The sequence below is a fragment of the Pseudophryne corroboree genome, chromosome 4 (assembly GCF_028390025.1).
Source record: "Pseudophryne corroboree isolate aPseCor3 chromosome 4, aPseCor3.hap2, whole genome shotgun sequence".
In the NCBI taxonomy this organism is placed as follows: Eukaryota; Metazoa; Chordata; class Amphibia; order Anura; family Myobatrachidae; genus Pseudophryne; species Pseudophryne corroboree.
Genome location: NC_086447.1, coordinates 179,893,858 through 179,916,486, shown reverse-complemented (window position 1 = coordinate 179,916,486; position 22,629 = coordinate 179,893,858). Strand labels below are relative to the sequence as shown.

At 49.4% G+C, this 22,629-nt stretch overlaps 1 protein-coding gene across 1 annotated transcript in view; it reads left to right on the top strand.

The window, feature by feature from the left end:
* DNER (delta/notch like EGF repeat containing) overlaps positions 1-15,181 on the top strand; it is a 493,185-nt gene extending 478,004 nt beyond the window's left edge. The window contains exon 13 of the mRNA XM_063915606.1: positions 14,200-15,181. Within this exon, the coding sequence (XP_063771676.1) occupies positions 14,200-14,311 (112 nt within the window). The 3' untranslated portion in view covers positions 14,312-15,181. The remainder of the gene's footprint in view (positions 1-14,199) is intronic.
* Positions 15,182-22,629: the final 7,448 nt, after the last annotated feature.

Sequence of the window (22,629 nt, the reverse complement as noted above, 5' to 3'; positions counted from 1 at the left end):
CAAACTGTGTATGAGGGTCCCCCACAAACTGTGTATGAGCGTCCCCCACAAACTGTGTATGAGCGTCCCCCACAAACTGTGTATGGGCGTCCCCCACAAACTGTGTATGAGCGTCCCCCACAAACGGTGTATGAGCGTCCCCCATAAACTGTGTATGAGCGTCCCCCACAAACTGTGTATGAGCATCCCCCATAAAATGTGTATGAGCTTCCCCAAACAAACTGTGTATGAGCGTCCCCCACAAACTGTGTATGAGGGTCCCCCACTAACTGTGTATGAGCGTCCCCCACAAACTGTGTATGCGCGCCCCCCACAAGCTGTGTATGAGCGTCCCCCACCAACTGTGTATGAGCATCCCCCACCAACTGTGTATGAGCGTCCCCCACAAACTGTGTATGAGGGTCCCCCACAAACTGTGTATGAGCGTCCCCCACAAACTGTGTATGGGCATCCCCCACAAACTGTGTATGAGCGTCCCCCATAAACTGTGTATGAGCGTTCTCCACAAGCTGTGTATGAGCGTCCCCCATAAACTGTGTATGAGCGTCCCCCATAAACTGTGTATGAGCGTCCCCCATAAACTGTGTATGAGCGTCCCCCACAAACTGTGTATGAGCGTCCCCCACCAACTGTGTATGAGCGTCCCCCATAAATTGTGTATGAGCATCCCCCACCAACTGTGTATGAGCGTCCCCCACAAACTGTGTATGAGGGTCCCCCACAAACTGTGTATGAGCGTCCCCCATAAACTGTGTATGAGCGTTCTCCACAAGCTGTGTATGAGCGTCCCCCATAAACTGTGTATGAGCGTCCCCCATAAACTGTGTATGAGCGTCCCCCATAAACTGTGTATGAGCGTTCTCCACAAACTGTGTATGAGCATCCCCCACCAACTGTGTATAAGCGTCCCCCACAAACTGTACGAGCGTCCCCCACAAACTGTGTATGAGCGTCCCCCACAAACTGTGTATGAGGGTCCCCCACAAACTGTGTATGAGCGTCCCCCACAAACTGTGTATGAGCGTCCCCCACACACTGTGTATGAGCGTCCCCCACACACTGTGTATGAGCGTCCCCCACAAACTGGCGTATGAGCGTCCCCCACAAACTGTGTATGAGCGTCCCCCACAAACTGTGTATGCACGTCCCCCACAAACTGTGTATGAGCGTCCCCCCACCAACTGTGTATGAGCGTCCCCCACAAACTGTGTATGAGCGTCCCCCACAAACTGTGTATGAGCGTCCCCCACACACTGTGTATGAGCGTCCCCCACACACTGTGTATGAGCGTCCCCCACAAACTGGCGTATGAGCGTCCCCCACAAACTGTGTATGAGCGTCCCCCACAAACTGTGTATGCACGTCCCCCACAAACTGTGTATGAGCGTCCCCCCACCAACTGTGTATGAGCGTCCCCCACACACTGTGTATGAGCGTCCCCCACAAACTGGCGTATGAGGGTCCCCCACAAACTGTGTATGCACGTCCCCCACAAACTGTGTATGAGCGTCCCCCACAAACTGTGTATGCACGTCCCCCACAAACTGTGTATGAGCGTCCCCCACCAACTGTGTATGAGCATCCCCCACCAACTGTGTATGAGCGTCCCCCACCAACTGTGTATGAGCGTCCCCCACCAACTGTGTATGAGCGTCCCCCACCAACTGTGTATGAGCGTCCCCCACCAACTGTGTATGAGCGTCCCCCACCAACTGTGTATGAGCGTCCCCCACAACCTGTGTATGAGCGTCCCCCACAAACTGTGTATGAGCGTCCCCCACCAACTGTGTATGAGCGTCCCCCACCAACTGTGTATGAGCGTCCCCCACAAACTGTGTATGAGCGTCCCCCACCAACTGTGTATGAGCGTCCCCCACAAACTGTGTATGCGTGTCCCCCACAAACTGTGTATGAGCGTCCCCCACAACCTGTGTATGAGCGTCCCCCACAAACTGTGTATGAGCGTCCCCCACCAACTGTGTATGAGCGTCCCCCACAAACTGTGTATGAGCGTCCCCCACACACTGTGTATGAGCGTCCCCCACAAACTGGCGTATGAGGGTCCCCCACAAACTGTGTATGCACGTCCCCCACAAACTGTGTATGAGCGTCCCCCACCAACTGTGTATGAGCATCCCCCACCAACTGTGTATGAGCGTCCCCCACAACCTGTGTATGAGCGTCCCCCACCAACTGTGTATGAGCGTCCCCCACCAACTGTGTATGAGCGTCCCCCACCAACTGTGTATGAGCGTCCCCCACCAACTGTGTATGAGCGTCCCCCACAACCTGTGTATGAGCGTCCCCCACAAACTGTGTATGAGTGTCCCCCACCAACTGTGTATGAGCGTCCCCCACAACCTGTGTATGAGCGTCCCCCACCAACTGTGTATGAGCGTCCCCCACCAACTGTGTATGAGCGTCCCCCACCAACTGTGTATGAGCGTCCCCCACCAACTGTGTATGAGCGTCCCCCACAACCTGTGTATGAGCGTCCCCCACAAACTGTGTATGAGCGTCCCCCACCAACTGTGTATGAGCGTCCCCCACCAACTGTGTATGAGCGTCCCCCACAACCTGTGTATGAGCGTCCCCCACAAACTGTGTATGAGCGTCCCCCACAAACTGTGTATGAGCGTCCCCCACAAACTGTGTATGAGCGTCCCCCACAAACTGTGTATGAGCGTCCCCCCACAAACTGTGTATGAGCATCCCCCACAAACTGTGTATGAGGGTCCCCCACAAACTGTGTATGAGCGTCCCCCACAAACTGTGTATGAGCGTCCCCCCACAAACTGTGTATGAGCATCCCCCACAAACTGTGTATGAGCGTCCCCCACAAACTGTGTATGAGGGTCCCCCATAAAATGTGTATGAGTGTCCCCCATAAACTGTGTATGAGCGTCCCCCACAAACTGTGTATGAGCGTCCCCCACAAACTGTGTGTATGATCGTCCCCACAAACTGTATGAGCGTCCCCCACAAACTGTATGAGCGTCCCCCACAAACTGTGTATGAGCACCCCCCACAAACTGTATGAGCGTCCCTCACCAACTGTGTATGAGCGTCCCCCACAAACTGTGTATGAGGGTCCCCCACAAACTGTGTATGAGCGTCCCCCACAAACTGTGTATGAGCGTCCCCCACAAACTGTGTATGGGCGTCCCCCACAAACTGTGTATGAGCGTCCCCCACAAACGGTGTATGAGCGTCCCCCATAAACTGTGTATGAGCGTCCCCCACAAACTGTGTATGAGCATCCCCCATAAAATGTGTATGAGCTTCCCCAAACAAACTGTGTATGAGCGTCCCCCACAAACTGTGTATGAGGGTCCCCCACTAACTGTGTATGAGCGTCCCCCACAAACTGTGTATGCGCGCCCCCCACAAGCTGTGTATGAGCGTCCCCCACCAACTGTGTATGAGCATCCCCCACCAACTGTGTATGAGCGTCCCCCACAAACTGTGTATGAGGGTCCCCCACAAACTGTGTATGAGCGTCCCCCACAAACTGTGTATGGGCATCCCCCACAAACTGTGTATGAGCGTCCCCCATAAACTGTGTATGAGCGTTCTCCACAAGCTGTGTATGAGCGTCCCCCATAAACTGTGTATGAGCGTCCCCCATAAACTGTGTATGAGCGTCCCCCATAAACTGTGTATGAGCGTCCCCCACAAACTGTGTATGAGCGTCCCCCACCAACTGTGTATGAGCGTCCCCCATAAATTGTGTATGAGCATCCCCCACCAACTGTGTATGAGCGTCCCCCACAAACTGTGTATGAGGGTCCCCCACAAACTGTGTATGAGCGTCCCCCATAAACTGTGTATGAGCGTTCTCCACAAGCTGTGTATGAGCGTCCCCCATAAACTGTGTATGAGCGTCCCCCATAAACTGTGTATGAGCGTCCCCCATAAACTGTGTATGAGCGTTCTCCACAAACTGTGTATGAGCATCCCCCACCAACTGTGTATAAGCGTCCCCCACAAACTGTACGAGCGTCCCCCACAAACTGTGTATGAGCGTCCCCCACAAACTGTGTATGAGGGTCCCCCACAAACTGTGTATGAGCGTCCCCCACAAACTGTGTATGAGCGTCCCCCACACACTGTGTATGAGCGTCCCCCACACACTGTGTATGAGCGTCCCCCACAAACTGGCGTATGAGCGTCCCCCACAAACTGTGTATGAGCGTCCCCCACAAACTGTGTATGCACGTCCCCCACAAACTGTGTATGAGCGTCCCCCCACCAACTGTGTATGAGCGTCCCCCACAAACTGTGTATGAGCGTCCCCCACAAACTGTGTATGAGCGTCCCCCACACACTGTGTATGAGCGTCCCCCACACACTGTGTATGAGCGTCCCCCACAAACTGGCGTATGAGCGTCCCCCACAAACTGTGTATGAGCGTCCCCCACAAACTGTGTATGCACGTCCCCCACAAACTGTGTATGAGCGTCCCCCCACCAACTGTGTATGAGCGTCCCCCACACACTGTGTATGAGCGTCCCCCACAAACTGGCGTATGAGGGTCCCCCACAAACTGTGTATGCACGTCCCCCACAAACTGTGTATGAGCGTCCCCCACAAACTGTGTATGCACGTCCCCCACAAACTGTGTATGAGCGTCCCCCACCAACTGTGTATGAGCATCCCCCACCAACTGTGTATGAGCGTCCCCCACCAACTGTGTATGAGCGTCCCCCACCAACTGTGTATGAGCGTCCCCCACCAACTGTGTATGAGCGTCCCCCACCAACTGTGTATGAGCGTCCCCCACCAACTGTGTATGAGCGTCCCCCACAACCTGTGTATGAGCGTCCCCCACAAACTGTGTATGAGCGTCCCCCACCAACTGTGTATGAGCGTCCCCCACCAACTGTGTATGAGCGTCCCCCACAAACTGTGTATGAGCGTCCCCCACCAACTGTGTATGAGCGTCCCCCACAAACTGTGTATGCGTGTCCCCCACAAACTGTGTATGAGCGTCCCCCACAACCTGTGTATGAGCGTCCCCCACAAACTGTGTATGAGCGTCCCCCACAAACTGTGTATGAGCGTCCCCCACACACTGTGTATGAGCGTCCCCCACAAACTGGCGTATGAGGGTCCCCCACAAACTGTGTATGCACGTCCCCCACAAACTGTGTATGAGCGTCCCCCACCAACTGTGTATGAGCATCCCCCACCAACTGTGTATGAGCGTCCCCCACAACCTGTGTATGAGCGTCCCCCACCAACTGTGTATGAGCGTCCCCCACCAACTGTGTATGAGCGTCCCCCACCAACTGTGTATGAGCGTCCCCCACCAACTGTGTATGAGCGTCCCCCACAACCTGTGTATGAGCGTCCCCCACAAACTGTGTATGAGTGTCCCCCACCAACTGTGTATGAGCGTCCCCCACAACCTGTGTATGAGCGTCCCCCACCAACTGTGTATGAGCGTCCCCCACAACCTGTGTATGAGCGTCCCCCACAAACTGTGTATGAGTGTCCCCCACCAACTGTGTATGAGCGTCCCCCACAACCTGTGTATGAGCGTCCCCCACCAACTGTGTATGAGCGTCCCCCACCAACTGTGTATGAGCGTCCCCCACAAACTGTGTATGAGCGTCCCCCACCAACTGTGTATGAGCGTCCCCCACCAACTGTGTATGAGCGTCCCCCACCAACTGTGTATGAGCGTCCCCCACCAACTGTGTATGAGCGTCCCCCACCAACTGTGTATGAGCGTCCCCCACCAACTGTGTATGAGCGTCCCCCACCAACTGTGTATGAGCGTCCCCCACAACCTGTGTATGAGCGTCCCCCACAAACTGTGTATGAGTGTCCCCCACCAACTGTGTATGAGCGTCCCCCACAACCTGTGTATGAGCGTCCCCCACCAACTGTGTATGAGCGTCCCCCACAACCTGTGTATGAGCGTCCCCCACAAACTGTGTATGAGTGTCCCCCACCAACTGTGTATGAGCGTCCCCCACAACCTGTGTATGAGCGTCCCCCACCAACTGTGTATGAGCGTCCCCCACCAACTGTGTATGAGCGTCCCCCACAAACTGTGTATGAGCGTCCCCCACCAACTGTGTATGAGCGTCCCCCACCAACTGTGTATGAGCGTCCCCCACCAACTGTGTATGAGCGTCCCCCACAACCTGTGTATGAGCGTCCCCCACAAACTGTGTATGAGCGTCCCCCACAAACTGTGTATGAGCGTCCCCCACAAACTGTGTGTATGATCGTCCCCACAAACTGTATGAGCGTCCCCCACAAACTGTATGAGCGTCCCCCACAAACTGTGTATGAGCACCCCCCACAAACTGTATGAGCGTCCCTCACCAACTGTGTATGAGCGTCCCCCACAAACTGTGTATGAGGGTCCCCCACAAACTGTGTATGAGCGTCCCCCACAAACTGTGTATGAGCGTCCCCCACAAACTGTGTATGGGCGTCCCCCACAAACTGTGTATGAGCGTCCCCCACAAACGGTGTATGAGCGTCCCCCATAAACTGTGTATGAGCGTCCCCCACAAACTGTGTATGAGCATCCCCCATAAAATGTGTATGAGCTTCCCCAAACAAACTGTGTATGAGCGTCCCCCACAAACTGTGTATGAGGGTCCCCCACTAACTGTGTATGAGCGTCCCCCACAAACTGTGTATGCGCGCCCCCCACAAGCTGTGTATGAGCGTCCCCCACCAACTGTGTATGAGCATCCCCCACCAACTGTGTATGAGCGTCCCCCACAAACTGTGTATGAGGGTCCCCCACAAACTGTGTATGAGCGTCCCCCACAAACTGTGTATGGGCATCCCCCACAAACTGTGTATGAGCGTCCCCCATAAACTGTGTATGAGCGTTCTCCACAAGCTGTGTATGAGCGTCCCCCATAAACTGTGTATGAGCGTCCCCCATAAACTGTGTATGAGCGTCCCCCATAAACTGTGTATGAGCGTCCCCCACAAACTGTGTATGAGCGTCCCCCACCAACTGTGTATGAGCGTCCCCCATAAATTGTGTATGAGCATCCCCCACCAACTGTGTATGAGCGTCCCCCACAAACTGTGTATGAGGGTCCCCCACAAACTGTGTATGAGCGTCCCCCATAAACTGTGTATGAGCGTTCTCCACAAGCTGTGTATGAGCGTCCCCCATAAACTGTGTATGAGCGTCCCCCATAAACTGTGTATGAGCGTCCCCCATAAACTGTGTATGAGCGTTCTCCACAAACTGTGTATGAGCATCCCCCACCAACTGTGTATAAGCGTCCCCCACAAACTGTACGAGCGTCCCCCACAAACTGTGTATGAGCGTCCCCCACAAACTGTGTATGAGGGTCCCCCACAAACTGTGTATGAGCGTCCCCCACAAACTGTGTATGAGCGTCCCCCACACACTGTGTATGAGCGTCCCCCACACACTGTGTATGAGCGTCCCCCACAAACTGGCGTATGAGCGTCCCCCACAAACTGTGTATGAGCGTCCCCCACAAACTGTGTATGCACGTCCCCCACAAACTGTGTATGAGCGTCCCCCCACCAACTGTGTATGAGCGTCCCCCACAAACTGTGTATGAGCGTCCCCCACAAACTGTGTATGAGCGTCCCCCACACACTGTGTATGAGCGTCCCCCACACACTGTGTATGAGCGTCCCCCACAAACTGGCGTATGAGCGTCCCCCACAAACTGTGTATGAGCGTCCCCCACAAACTGTGTATGCACGTCCCCCACAAACTGTGTATGAGCGTCCCCCCACCAACTGTGTATGAGCGTCCCCCACACACTGTGTATGAGCGTCCCCCACAAACTGGCGTATGAGGGTCCCCCACAAACTGTGTATGCACGTCCCCCACAAACTGTGTATGAGCGTCCCCCACAAACTGTGTATGCACGTCCCCCACAAACTGTGTATGAGCGTCCCCCACCAACTGTGTATGAGCATCCCCCACCAACTGTGTATGAGCGTCCCCCACCAACTGTGTATGAGCGTCCCCCACCAACTGTGTATGAGCGTCCCCCACCAACTGTGTATGAGCGTCCCCCACCAACTGTGTATGAGCGTCCCCCACCAACTGTGTATGAGCGTCCCCCACAACCTGTGTATGAGCGTCCCCCACAAACTGTGTATGAGCGTCCCCCACCAACTGTGTATGAGCGTCCCCCACCAACTGTGTATGAGCGTCCCCCACAAACTGTGTATGAGCGTCCCCCACCAACTGTGTATGAGCGTCCCCCACAAACTGTGTATGCGTGTCCCCCACAAACTGTGTATGAGCGTCCCCCACAACCTGTGTATGAGCGTCCCCCACAAACTGTGTATGAGCGTCCCCCACAAACTGTGTATGAGCGTCCCCCACACACTGTGTATGAGCGTCCCCCACAAACTGGCGTATGAGGGTCCCCCACAAACTGTGTATGCACGTCCCCCACAAACTGTGTATGAGCGTCCCCCACCAACTGTGTATGAGCATCCCCCACCAACTGTGTATGAGCGTCCCCCACAACCTGTGTATGAGCGTCCCCCACCAACTGTGTATGAGCGTCCCCCACCAACTGTGTATGAGCGTCCCCCACCAACTGTGTATGAGCGTCCCCCACCAACTGTGTATGAGCGTCCCCCACAACCTGTGTATGAGCGTCCCCCACAAACTGTGTATGAGTGTCCCCCACCAACTGTGTATGAGCGTCCCCCACAACCTGTGTATGAGCGTCCCCCACCAACTGTGTATGAGCGTCCCCCACAACCTGTGTATGAGCGTCCCCCACAAACTGTGTATGAGTGTCCCCCACCAACTGTGTATGAGCGTCCCCCACAACCTGTGTATGAGCGTCCCCCACCAACTGTGTATGAGCGTCCCCCACCAACTGTGTATGAGCGTCCCCCACAAACTGTGTATGAGCGTCCCCCACCAACTGTGTATGAGCGTCCCCCACCAACTGTGTATGAGCGTCCCCCACCAACTGTGTATGAGCGTCCCCCACCAACTGTGTATGAGCGTCCCCCACCAACTGTGTATGAGCGTCCCCCACCAACTGTGTATGAGCGTCCCCCACCAACTGTGTATGAGCGTCCCCCACAACCTGTGTATGAGCGTCCCCCACAAACTGTGTATGAGTGTCCCCCACCAACTGTGTATGAGCGTCCCCCACAACCTGTGTATGAGCGTCCCCCACCAACTGTGTATGAGCGTCCCCCACAACCTGTGTATGAGCGTCCCCCACAAACTGTGTATGAGTGTCCCCCACCAACTGTGTATGAGCGTCCCCCACAACCTGTGTATGAGCGTCCCCCACCAACTGTGTATGAGCGTCCCCCACCAACTGTGTATGAGCGTCCCCCACAAACTGTGTATGAGCGTCCCCCACCAACTGTGTATGAGCGTCCCCCACCAACTGTGTATGAGCGTCCCCCACCAACTGTGTATGAGCGTCCCCCACAACCTGTGTATGAGCGTCCCCCACAAACTGTGTATGAGCGTCCCCCACCAACTGTGTATGAGCGTCCCCCACCAACTGTGTATGAGCGTCCCCCACAACCTGTGTATGAGCGTCCCCCACAAACTGTGTATGAGCGTCCCCCACAAACTGTGTATGAGCGTCCCCCACAAACTGTGTATGAGCGTCCCCCACAAACTGTGTATGAGCGTCCCCCCACAAACTGTGTATGAGCGTCCCCCACAAACTGTACGAGCACCCCCCACAAACTGTGTATGAGTGTCCCAAGTGGCGTCACAAGGGGGTGCGGGGGGTGCGGCCCGCTCCCGGGTGTCACCCGCCGAGGGGTGACACCAAAATGCTGGCTCCTGCAGAGTGACAGAAGCCGAGTGCTGCACTGTTATATTATGTGCAGCACTCGGCTCCTGTAACTGTGTAGCAGCCAGCACTGCAGGGACAGCACCTCCCGAGAGTCAGCCCTCACCTCCCACATCCCCCAGTGGGAAAAAAAAAACGGGTGTCGGGACGCGAAGCCCCGCCCCTCCACAAAGCCCCTCCACAAAGCCCCGCCCCTGTTCGTGCTTGCAATGGGCTAAAAACGGGTTCCGCCCGCGAAGCCCCACCCCTCTGTTTAAGCCACGCCCATTCCAGTGAAACCACGCCCCCTTTATCCTCGCTGCCGTACCGGGTGTCACAGAGGTGAGTGACGCCTCTGAGCGTCCCCCACCAACTGTGTTTGAGCGTCCCCCACAAACTGTGTATGGGCGTCCCCCACAAACTGTGTATGTGCGTCCCCCATAAACTGTGTATGAGCGTCCCCCACCAACTGTGTATGAGCGTCCCCGACAAACTGTGAATGAGTGTCCCCCACAAATTGTGTATGAGCGTCCCCCACAAACTGTCTATGAGCGTCCCCCACAAACTGTGTATGATCGTCCCCACAAACTGTGTATGAGCGTCCCCCACAAACTGTGTATGATCGTCCCCACAAACTGTTAATGAGTGTCCCCCACAAACTGTGTATGAGCGTCCCCCACAAACTGTGTATGAGCGTCCCCCACAAACTGTGTATGAGCGTCCCCCACAAACTGTGTATGAGCGTCCCCCACAAACTGGCGTATGAGCATCCCCCACAAACTGTGTATGAGGGTCCCCCATAAAATGTGTATGAGTGTCCCCCATAAACTGTGTATGAGCGTCCCCCACAAACTGTATGAGCGTCCCCCACAAACTGTGTATGATCGTCCCCACAAACTGTATGAGCGTCCCCCACAAACTGTATGAGCGTCCCCCACAAACTGTATGAGTGTTCCCCACAAACTGTGTATGAGCGTCCCCCACAAACTGTGTATGAGCGTCCCCCACAAACTGTGTATGATCGTCCCCACAAACTGTGAATGAGTGTCCCCCACAAATTGTGTATGAGCGTCCCCCACAAACTGTGTATGAGCGTCCCCCACAAACTGTGTATGATCGTCCCCACAAACTGTGTATGATCGTCTCCACAAACTGTGTATGAGCGTCCCCCACACACTGTGTATGAGCGTCCCCCACAAACTATTTGCCCAGGGATAGACACAACTGCTAGTAATGATAAATTATTCTTATTGGGAGCCTATATTCATCTCACAGTTGACTCATTACTGTTATCCTGTAACCATTCCAAACGGGTTCGGTATGGGATCCGGCTGTCGGGATGCCGGCATTCGCATGACCGACACTGGCATTCCAACACTGAGAATAACGACAGGGGGCAGGGTAATTATTTTACCCCTGCCCTGTCCCCTACCCTAACCTGTCTGCGTGGCGGTTAGGGCTAAGACACCGAGGGTGGCAGCTAAGGCTAAGACTTCGGGGTTGGTGGCTAAGGCTAACCCCCTCCCCTCTAGTGCCTAACCCTAATCCTCCTTCCAAATGGAACCTCCCCTCATTGTGATAAATTCCAGAGGGTATATATACTAAAGGTCGTTTGGATTGTAAAACCATTTTAATTAGGTTAACTCAACCAGTGATGGTCAATGGCAGTTTCTCCCAGGTCACCATTTGAGAGCGGAGGAGAGTTATCTGTGGTGTAATATTTAAAGAAACATATTGTTGGAACTCATTGGTTATCCACACTCATAAATATTTAAATGAGTCCACCCATTTTAATGTGAGGGGATTGAGGGAGTACTCGGAGGGTCACCCTTGCGGGGGATAATGCAGGATTTGTCCCAATGAATTAATAGTCCATAGTAGCTACCAAAGGTATTTATAATGTTATGGACGTTAGGCATAGACTTGTCATATTCATTAATAAAAAGCAAGATATCCACGTATTGTGCGGTCTTGTCATCACGTGAGCCACCTCTAAGCCCTTTAGCTGCAGGATTGGCCTGTAGAAGGTAAGCCAGAGGCTCAATAACCATAGCTAAGAGGGTATGCGGTTAGCATACTGATCGTCAGGATCCCGCTGGTCACAATACAGACGCCAGGATACCGATGGGGGCACCATACCGCCGCCGGTATACCGGCGCGGTAGGTGATTCCCCCTGTATGGGTGTCCACGACACCCATAGAGGGAGAATAGAACCTTCTATCTAGCGCTCGCCCCGCTGCCGGCATACTGGTGTCCGGAATGCAGTATACTGATGGCCGGCATCACAGCCACCGGTGTATCATACTGAATCCAGTACACATACTGCCCCTGTAAGCTGTCCTACTTAGTAAATATGTATACAGAAATTTAAAATAAAAAAATGCCATTGTAAGTAGCTTTTTTATTCCTTTAAATAGGCTATCATCAAATGAGGGCTTATAACAAATCAATAAAAATAATACAATTAGGAAGGTGCTGGGGGGGGGGTGCATTACTGTTGTGCCTAGGGGCGACCTCACCCCTAAACCCGCCAATAGGTGCCTCCTGAACTATTAAAGGGATAATTGAAGAGGAGAGGTGAGGTTACTTACAGCTTTGGACTGGTGAATGTGCTTGTCCTTGACACCAGGTGTATTTTTTATTTAATATTATTGCACCTTTAAATTTATCAGCCAAAACTAGCCAAAACGTGGTGACTTTGAAAAGTGCTCCATAATAAATATACTTACTTCATGTCTCTCAATCAGGTGACATCTCTTTGCCTGGCATTATCTGCTATACTGTAACAATGGCTTGTCTGCACAACACCAGAATCACTGGGTGGTATTCATGTGACCGCCGGTCAGCTGACCGACGGTCACATGACCTCCTCCACCAGCCCGACGGCTCACTATCCCGATGGTCGGCATGCCGACCAACAGGGACTATTTCAACTCGTGGGTGTCCACGACACCCATAGAGTGGGAAAGCGCAGCGAGCCCGCAAGGGGCTTGCTGCACTCGCCCCTCCCCGCCGGGATCCCGGCATCGGTATGCTGCCGGGATCCCAGCGTCGGTAAACTGACCGGCGGTCTCATGACCGCCGGTCAGCAGTACTACACCCGAATCACCATGTATGCTCTCCAACAGTGTATCTTGTCCTCAGTATGCTTAGTCATGAAGTACTAGTGCAAGCTTCCTATGTAACATCTAATTTGTGGGCGTTACCCAGAAACTTGTCTTCCTTTGGCAATGGTATTAATGAGTGGTAGAAAGGTCTCACATATAATAATCTAAAATTGTGAATGGGGGATTACAATAAAAAAATAAAAAAATATATGTTTTGGAGGTTAAATTGGTAGATTGGCAGTTTCTTATCTTTTACATGACATACAGGAATTAACCCATTAATGCCTAACGCCATAAGCAAAACCACCTGTACTGTCTATCTGCAATTTGCTGTATGGTGTAATAAACGTCACAATTGGCAAAATCATCTCAGGGCCGGATTAAGGGCCTAATTCAGACCTGATCACAGCTGCAAAATTGTTCTCTAATGGGCAAAACCATGTGCTCTACAGGTGGGGCAGATATAACACGTGCAGAGGAGAGTTAAATTTGGGTGGGTTATTTTGTTTCTGTGCAGGGTAAATACTGGCTGCTTTATTTTTACACTGCCATATAGATTTCAGTTTTAACACACCCCACCCAAATCTAACTCTCTCTGCACATGTTATATCTGCCCCCCTGCAGTGCACATGGTTTTGCCAATTAGAGAAAATGTTTTCTCCTGCAATCAGGTCTGACTTAGGCCCAAAGCCTTAGGGTGCCCGGGGTTCTTAAGATGGGAAGGGGGGGCACTCCATATGTTGTCTATACCGTCTCGACTTATCAACTTGCCCTTCCCAACTATAGGCCTGAACAGTGCAGGTGCAGCAGTGTGCTGAGGGGTTATACTAGAATGTGCATATTAAATTTAAACCAATGGTGTACTACTTACACACTGGCGCAGGACTCGGGAGGACTTTTGGTGTGCCTCTTTCTGCAATGCCGATTGATCTCATCAAATAACAGGTTACTCAAGACTCAGACACATCAATCCCAGCCCTCTCCCTCCTTCTTTTCTCTTCTCTGGACGGGAAGCTTTGTCGGTAGCTCAAGAAACCTGATAAACTTGTGTGTCTGCCTGCACTGCACACATTCTGGCTGCCTGGTTCTTCCTTCTGCTGCTGCACAATAGGGAGAGCCGGTGATGGCAGTGTGTTCCAGCCAGGGGTGCCCTCCTGATAGAAGGGGGCCTGGGGTACAGTATCCCCTGCGCCCCTCCCTTAATCCACCCCTGGTTGTCTACTATTCTTGTACTTGCAATTGCGTAATATTAAAGTGCTCTGCTCACTAATTTATGTATTATTGTTTTCTCTCTCAGATTTGGGAAAAAGTCTCGTCCTGCCATGTATGACGCAACACCAGTAACATACGAAGATTATAGCCCCGATGACAAACCTCTCGTGACGCTAATTAAAACAAAGGATTTGTAGTCTGCCCTGCTCTTTTCTGGTAGATGTCAGGAGATGTGTGCAATCATCTTTTAAATGGATGAATTATTAAACTGACTAATTATTTTTAAGAAAAAGAAAAATGAATTTAACACCGGTTTCTCTGTTGCGAGATTCATTCATTCCATGCATTATTTGGGGCACAGTTCTACACAGCTGTGAAATCAACCCGTTTTCTGCAAGAGTAGCGTTCCATCTTCTCTGGCAATAAACGGGTTAAACGGTTAAACCTATTGGAAATCATAGAATTCTTGGCAAAATCTCTTTTTGTGTTAGCAATGTTACCGTCTGAACAGTATGCAGGCATTACCTGTAGAGTTAGGAGACGTACGTATATAATGCATCATTTATCCGTTGATAGGGATATTGAGTGTCTACAATGTTTGTGTTGTGAAACAAAGTAATCAAAGCCCAGTGGTTAAATCTCTCTAACAAGAATTTACTAGATTTGTTCTTTGTTTTCATTATTATGTTTTGCTCTTTTTTTTTTTTTTCTTGCATGGTTGCCTAGCAATAACCCTGCACTGTTTTATAGAAACTGCTCTGCGTCAACGTCCCGGTCCATTCTTCTGTTGTGTTGGTAAAACCAGCTCCTGTACAAATGATAAGAAGCAGATTAGAACTAGGCCGAGCTCTTCTTTTTATGTCAGACAGCAAGGTTTTTCTATATCGTGAGTAAGGCTTCCTGTTCTAGATACTGCCGACTTACTGCAGAGGTAATCTTCTTCTTAGCTCGTGGATTGCATTGTGCTGTATTCTTCTTCATATGTGATAGGCAATTTCTTCTTTATTAGAGACTTTTTCAGCTTTCTTGGAAACTTCAAAATATTCGGAATAAATGTTATGAAATTACTTTTGTATATGTATCTTTCTTGTGTGTAAAATCATCTAAAAAAAAATATATATATATATATATATATATATATAAACATACAACAGAATAGTTTTTAGCAATCTGCGGCTCCTCCGTCCTCTTGTGTGCAGGCAAAAAATAACTACCAGATTTTAAAGGTTAACAAAAAAGGCATGGTAAATGCTATTCAAGATGTTAGTACATAATCTAAAAGTGCATGGAATAAAGGGAGTGATTCAGACCTGATAGCTAGCAGGCTATTTTTTGCACTGCAGCGATCAGGTAGTCGCCGCCTACAGGGGAGGAGGTAATCGCTGTGCAGTGGTACGAACGCTTGTGCAGTCTCTGCACAGCTCAGGACTTACTCAGCCGCTGCGGTGATCCTGGACGGAGCTGACGTCGGGAACCCTCCCTGGAAACTGCCGGGCACGCCTGCGTTTTCCTCGACACTCCCTGAAAACGGTGAGTTGCCACCCACAAACGGCCTATTCCTGTCAATCTTCTTGCGATCACCGTTGCGATCACTTTTTTCATAGAATCCTTCGCTGTCTGGCGACCCCCGTCGCCGGCCAGCGACGTGCCTGCGCATTGCGGCCCGCATGCATGCGCTGTTCAGACCCGATCGCACGGCTGCAAAAAAGGCAGCGTGCGATCGGGTCTGAATGATCCCCAAAGTTACTTTCAGTTGGTTTTAAATATGATATCTTCATTTCTTGGCGTATAGCAGCTTTCAGTTCATTAATGGTTCTTGGTGGATGTTTATAGACCTCAGCTGTCAGATGGCCCCGTTGGCTGTGTAAAGACCCATCATGAAGCTGATGAGGATTGTTTTCCACCCAGGAATAAAAATTCTGCTTGTTAACGTAGCCAGACAAATTATTTATTATTATTATTATTATTAGTAGTATTACAATTTATTTATAAGGTGCCACAAGTGTTTTGCAGCACTGCACATACAACGCACATTAGAACAATACAGTGTACACAGAACTTAACATCACAGAAAACTAAAACAGAGCACAGGTAACAATTAGCATCACAGTTCTCAGTACACAATACAGCTGAGATGTAAGGAAGCAAAGGAGTAATCGACATATGAAAGTGAGCTTCGTCAGGAAATTGCAGCAATAACACCGGGTGATGCAAAACTTACTACAAATGTGTATCACAAATGAAGGCGATCAGCTGGACGATATTATTTTCAAAACCAATTCAAAATAAACTGTATCCATGCACGGGTTCGCTTGAAATGCCGGTGGTTTGCAATTCCAGAGGTCAGAATACAGACCGCGGCATCCTGATGATCAGAATCCCGACAGGTGAAAATAGGTATACTTACCTTCCCCACTGGCTCCCTAACCCAAACCCTCTCTTACTGCAGCCTAAGCCTAACCTTCCCCGGTGGTGCCTAACTCTCCCCACCCCACCCCACCCCACCCCGCAGCCTAAACCTAACCTTCCCTCTAACCCTCACTGGGGGTGCCTAACCCTAATCCCCCCTCCCCACAGCCTAAACCTAACTCCCCAGGACCACAGCCTAACGCTAATCCTCCCCCTGCAGCCTAACAACCTTCCCCCCCACCGTGGCTTACCTATCCGGTGAACCACGGATATTTGTTCGGGATCGCAACGCTGGGCTGGTGACCCTATTAGTGACCCGAGTAGTCTAAGGATTCCAGCATCTGTATTCTGACTGCTGGGATCCCCCATGCACTTTTAGATTATGTACTAACATTTTGAATAGCATGCCTTTTTTTGCTAACCTTTAAAATCTGGGCGTTTTTTTGCCTCACCCTGTATAACTTTTTTCTGTATGATACAGCTGTGGACTACAGTTTCTGCATAATAATAAATACAGTGAGTGCTTAGTAATTATGGATTTGCTGAGGTAAGTCTATTTTACACATTTTTACTTCTAATGAATTAATAAAATATGAAGAGTGGATTATTTCTTGGTACAGTAGTACAGACACATTTTGTAGTAAACTGTACAGTGCCGGTCTCCGCAATCACGGTGTGCTGAAATCATCTTGTTAGAAAGGAAATATAAACCTATTGGATAAAAAGGTGATTAGTACATTGTTAAAAACTTGTATGCCGGGTAATTAACTAATTAGTGTATCTAAAACTTTGTGTTTAACATGTGATTCAAACACCATTAAAACATGTAAATAGATGTAGAAATAAAAAATCACCAAATAAGTACATTTTTGTGTTTTTAAAATGCTTTAACTTGCTGTGTGCTGCAGCAGATTCTTTCTGTATGTCTGAATAATGCACAGCAATGCAGCTCAGACATTATATGCAGCCCATTGTAAACGTCATGAGACGTCGCTTCCACAAGATTTGGCTGGGATAAGATAGTAACGTTTTGTTTTTGTCACAAGGACATGTTTCAAAAAGATGCACTTTGACTGCACTTGTAAAGAGACCTAAACACATGTACACAGCATAGAGCGTGATTCTGAGTCAGATGCCGTTGTGTCATCTGCATCTTTTGCTGCAGTCGCGTCACTGACTTTCTGCAAATGGCGCTACAAAGTCCTTCCCTGTTGTACATTCGTGTTCCATATGTGCAAGGGCTGAGACGCCCGCTGTCAGTGTCCATACACGCTGTAATACCACTTGGTGCACCTTTAGATGCAGCACCAGATACACCATAGAAACTTACACCAGCCCCATGCAAATACAGATTACCCATCAGAATATGGCCTCCCATGTACATGTTTCTGCACTCCCATAACACGTAACATCTCTCTGTATCTGACAGGCCGCCCTCCTGTTACCTCCCAGTCACTGCCCAGGAACACCCCATAAATTTCTGCTACCATGTGTGTAACATTTTAGCTCTGACTCTGGACGAACAGAATTGGGATGCATGCGCGTTGCAGCTCAGACGCATGTGCATACCAGAAACATTGCGGCCCACATCGCTGCTGCGTCCCACTCAGAATCAGGCCCATAGAGTGGCATTTGGATGTTTGTGAAGACTGTTCTGAACTTCTGCCTTAATGTGACCTTAAATGTGTTCAGATTTCACCTAAGACATAGGAATGGATAAAGATAACTCAATAAATCAAATAACCAATAAAAAGATACACATTTTCATTAAGTCATCAAAATGAACCAACATTAAGGGGTCTATTCATTCATCTCTTTAAAAGTGAAATTAAGTATTCATTATAGATGTAGGCCCTCATTCCGAGTTGATCGGTCGCAAGGCGAATTTAGCAGAGTTACACACGCTAAGCCGCCGCCTACTGGGAGTGTATCTTAGCATCTTAAAATTGCGACCGATGTATTCGCAATATTGCGATCACAAACTACTTAGCAGTTTTAGAGTAGCTTCAGACTTACTCTGCCTGTGCGATCAGTTCAGTGCTTGTCGTTCCTGGTTTGACGTCACAAACACACCCAGCGTTCGCCCAACCACTCCCCCGTTTCTCCGGCCACTCCTGCGTTTTTTCCGGAAACGGTAGCGTTTTCAGCCACACGCCCATAAAACGCCGTGTTTCCGCCCAGTAACACCCATTTCCTGTCAATCACATTACGATCGCCGGAGCGATGAAAAAGCCGTGAGTAAAAATACTTTCTTCATAGCAAAGATACTTGGCGCAGTTGCAGTGCGAATATTGCGCATGCGCACTAAGCGGAATTTCACTGCGATGCGATGAAAAATACCGAGCGAACGACTCGGAATGAGGGCCGTAATACAGGAGATACAGTATCACGTATATACCTTTCAGTCCGACCTGACCCACCACCCTTATACAATAGTATGGGGACTTAAATTCATCATGCTCCAAAAATACCAAATGGAAGGGAATGGAACTTGTCAGCGGGAACCTGCGCCATCTTCAGATGGCATTGATTCCTGAACCTCCGCTCCTTCCTATGTCCTTCCCCTGTTCAGATCCTGTCACTGGATGCCGCCTTCTTCATACGCACCATGTTCATGCATACGCCCCAACACTTCTTTTTTGGGATTTTTGGATCAGCGTCCCCATACTGGAGCAATGTTCAATTGATCCGGTGTTTTAGTATCTACTGCTGCTACTCGCAGCCTGTGGGATACTAAGGGCCTAATTCTTGTTTGTACGCACATTCCTATGCACCTACCATTTTTCATCATCGCAAGTGAAGCTGCCGCCCATGAAAGACGATAGACGCCCACCAGAGCCATTGCAAAGTCCTCCGCAATTGCGTACTCATACGCAGCACTGACGCAATAATGAGGAACATCAACTCCTAGTGTTGACCTATGACAATGCAGACTGACAGCGGCAGTAGCGATGCTGGCACCATTTTTCTTTATGTACATGATCTCTGCCCTAAATAGTCCCATCCTATCAATGACTGCGTATAAAATGTCAGTGCGAGCGCAATCACAGAGGTACCTTGTGTGCGCACTGCAAACAAGGCACATGCGCAGGTTGCTGATAATCACTGTTGTGAAAACAGGAATTAGGCCCTAAGTTTGCACTGTCGAGGGGTTAATAAATAGACCCGTAAATGTCTCCTACAGTTGAAAAAAAGAACGCTAATTCATAAGATTATTATCCCCCTCCTGTTTTGTTAATATGTTTGTAAATCCAGTCATCAGGACACAGAGACATGTGAGTTCACTGCTGTGCTGTTTTATTCCATCACCAACTCCAGACACACCGCACCCTGGACCACCCACTTCCCAGCATCCCCCTGGTCCCAGGGACCATCACTGAAGATACAGGCTTACACATATTAGTAAGGGAGTGTCTACAAATATTAAGCATTCTAATACACTAACATCACATCCTCTTTTCTTTAAAGATAAGCCCTGTACGCTTCAATGCAACAATTAACAACGTCATATTAAGAACATCATCTAACACGTTTCAATGAGTCTCTCAGGTCTGCGTATTTCCCTTTTGGGTCTTTAATACACAGTCTGTGTTTCATCGACCATGTTGGACCTTTCTAGAATCGTGGTTTGTTCACCATTATCAGGATCATCATACATGTCAGATGAAGGGTATTCTTTAGTCATGTTGTCTTCATTATGGTTAGGTTGAGATCTTAAATCCACCCGATTTCTTCTTTCTTCCGTTCCACACATTGGGGTCATTCCGAGTTGTTCGCTCGCAAGCTGCTTTTAGCAGCTTTGCACACGCTAAGCCGCCGCCTACTGGGAGTGAATCTTAGCTTAGCAAAATTGCGAACGAAAGATTCGCAATATTGCGAAAAGATTTTTCTGTGCAGTTTCTGAGTAGCTCAAGACTTACTCTGCCACTGCGATCAGTTCAGTGCTTGTCGTTCCTGGTTTGACGTCACAAACACACCCAGCGTTCGCCCAGACACTCCCCCGTTTCTCCAGCCACTTCCACGTTTTTCCCAGAAACGGCAGCGTTTTTTCACACACACCCATAAAACGGCCAGTTTCCGCCCAGAAACACCCACTTCCTGTCAATCACACAACGATCACCAGAACGAAGAAAAAACTTCGTAATGCCGTGAGTAAAATACCAAACTTCTTAGCAAATTTACTTGGCGCAGTCGCAGTGTGAACATTGCGCATGCGCAATTAGCGGAAAATCGCTGCGATGCGAAGAAAATTACAGAGCGAACAACTCGGAATGAGGGCCTCTGTACGTGTAGTATAAGATCTTGGTGCTACTTGTGCTTGCACAATACCTTTCTGCACCCAAATACCTTTCTCGTGATCTCTGAGACGGACTTGGTCATCCGATTTTAGATCAGATAAGCCTTTTGCTCGCCTGTCATGGAACAGTTTCTGTTTCGCCTGTTGACGTTCCTTACTCAGTCTGACCAACGCTGAGTTATGTGTATTAAGCAGTTCATCATGTATCGGGAGATTTGCTCTAATCCTCCTTCCCATCAGCATTTGTGCAGGAGAAAGTCCATTCTGTAAAGGTGTACTGCGGTAGATTAAAAGACTTTTGTAGAAATCTTCTTTACCTTCTTGAGCTTTTTTCATGAGACTCTTTACAGTTTTTACTGAACTTTCCACCAACCCATTTGAGCGTGGATAGTGGGGACTTGACGTAGTATGGACAAATTCCCACTCATCAGCAAATTGTCTAAATTCAGCACTGGAAAACTGAGGACCATTGTCAGTGAACACTTCCATAGGAACACCATGCCTTGCAAAGATTGACTTCATGCAATTGATTACGGCTTTACTAGTAGTTGTATGTAGTGTCTTCACCTCCGGGTAGTTAGAGTAATAATCAGTCACCACAATGTACGTTTCCCATTACAATCAAACAAATCTGCGCCAACTTTCTGGTACGGTCTCTCTGGCACTGCGTGAGGACTCAGTGGCTCGACTTCTTGTTTTGGTCTATACGCAAGACATAATTCATATGTAGCTGTAGTCTGTGCTATGTCTTGGTTCATTCTTGGCCAATACATAACTTCACGCACTCTCCGCTTACATATTTCTTCTCCTAAGTGGCCTTCATGTATCTTGCACAGCATAGTTTTTCTTAGTCGTGCAGGTATGACAAACCTTATGCCTTTGTAAATAATACCATCGACAACTGTAAGGTCACTGCGGTACATCCAATAATCATGGATAGACAGCATGCACGCATGTTTTTCTGCTGGTCAACCTTTCAGAATGATATCTTTCAACACTTTCATTGTGTCATCTGTCTCAGTTTCTTTCCTAATCTGTTCTTGTCTTGCAAGAGACACTGGTAGAGAAGCTACGATCAAATTAACATAGGCTTCTATCTCTTCATCCATCAGACTTTTGGAACCTTCACTTTTGTCCACAGCACGAGAAAGTGTATCAGCAATGTACATGTATTTGCCGGGACATGGCACAGTCATGTAATGATTTAGTCATGATAGCTACCAATGTCTTGTGGTCAGTTTCCACTGTAAATGTTTGACCATACACAAACTGATGAAATCGCTCACATGCATATGGGATCGCTAGAAGTTCTTTTTCTATCTGAGCATACCTTGTTTCAGCACTTCTCAGTGCTCTTGATGCATAGATTACTGGTTGCCATGTATCCTCATGTTCTTGTAACAGCACTGAGCCTAGGCCAAATTGCGAAGCATCTGCTGAAATTCTTATTCTTTTCACAGGATCAAAGAATTTTAGCACTGGTTGCTCTGTAATGATCTGTTTCAAGTTTTGCCAACTTTCTTCTTGTTCATGTGACCACATCCACTCGTTATCTTTGTCCAACAACCATCTAAGAGAGGCTGTTCGTTCAGAGAGTTGAAAAATAAACTTTCCTAAGTAAGTAATCATTCCTAGGAATCTTCTGACGTCGTCTTTGTTGTTAGGACGTTCCATGTATTCACGCCAAATTCACATTTGTCCTTGTTTAGCTTTAGATTTACTTTCTTGACAAGTTCCATTACTTGTCTCAATCTAGAATCATGTTCTTCCTTTGTAGATCCCCAGACAATAATGTCATCCATCATTGTT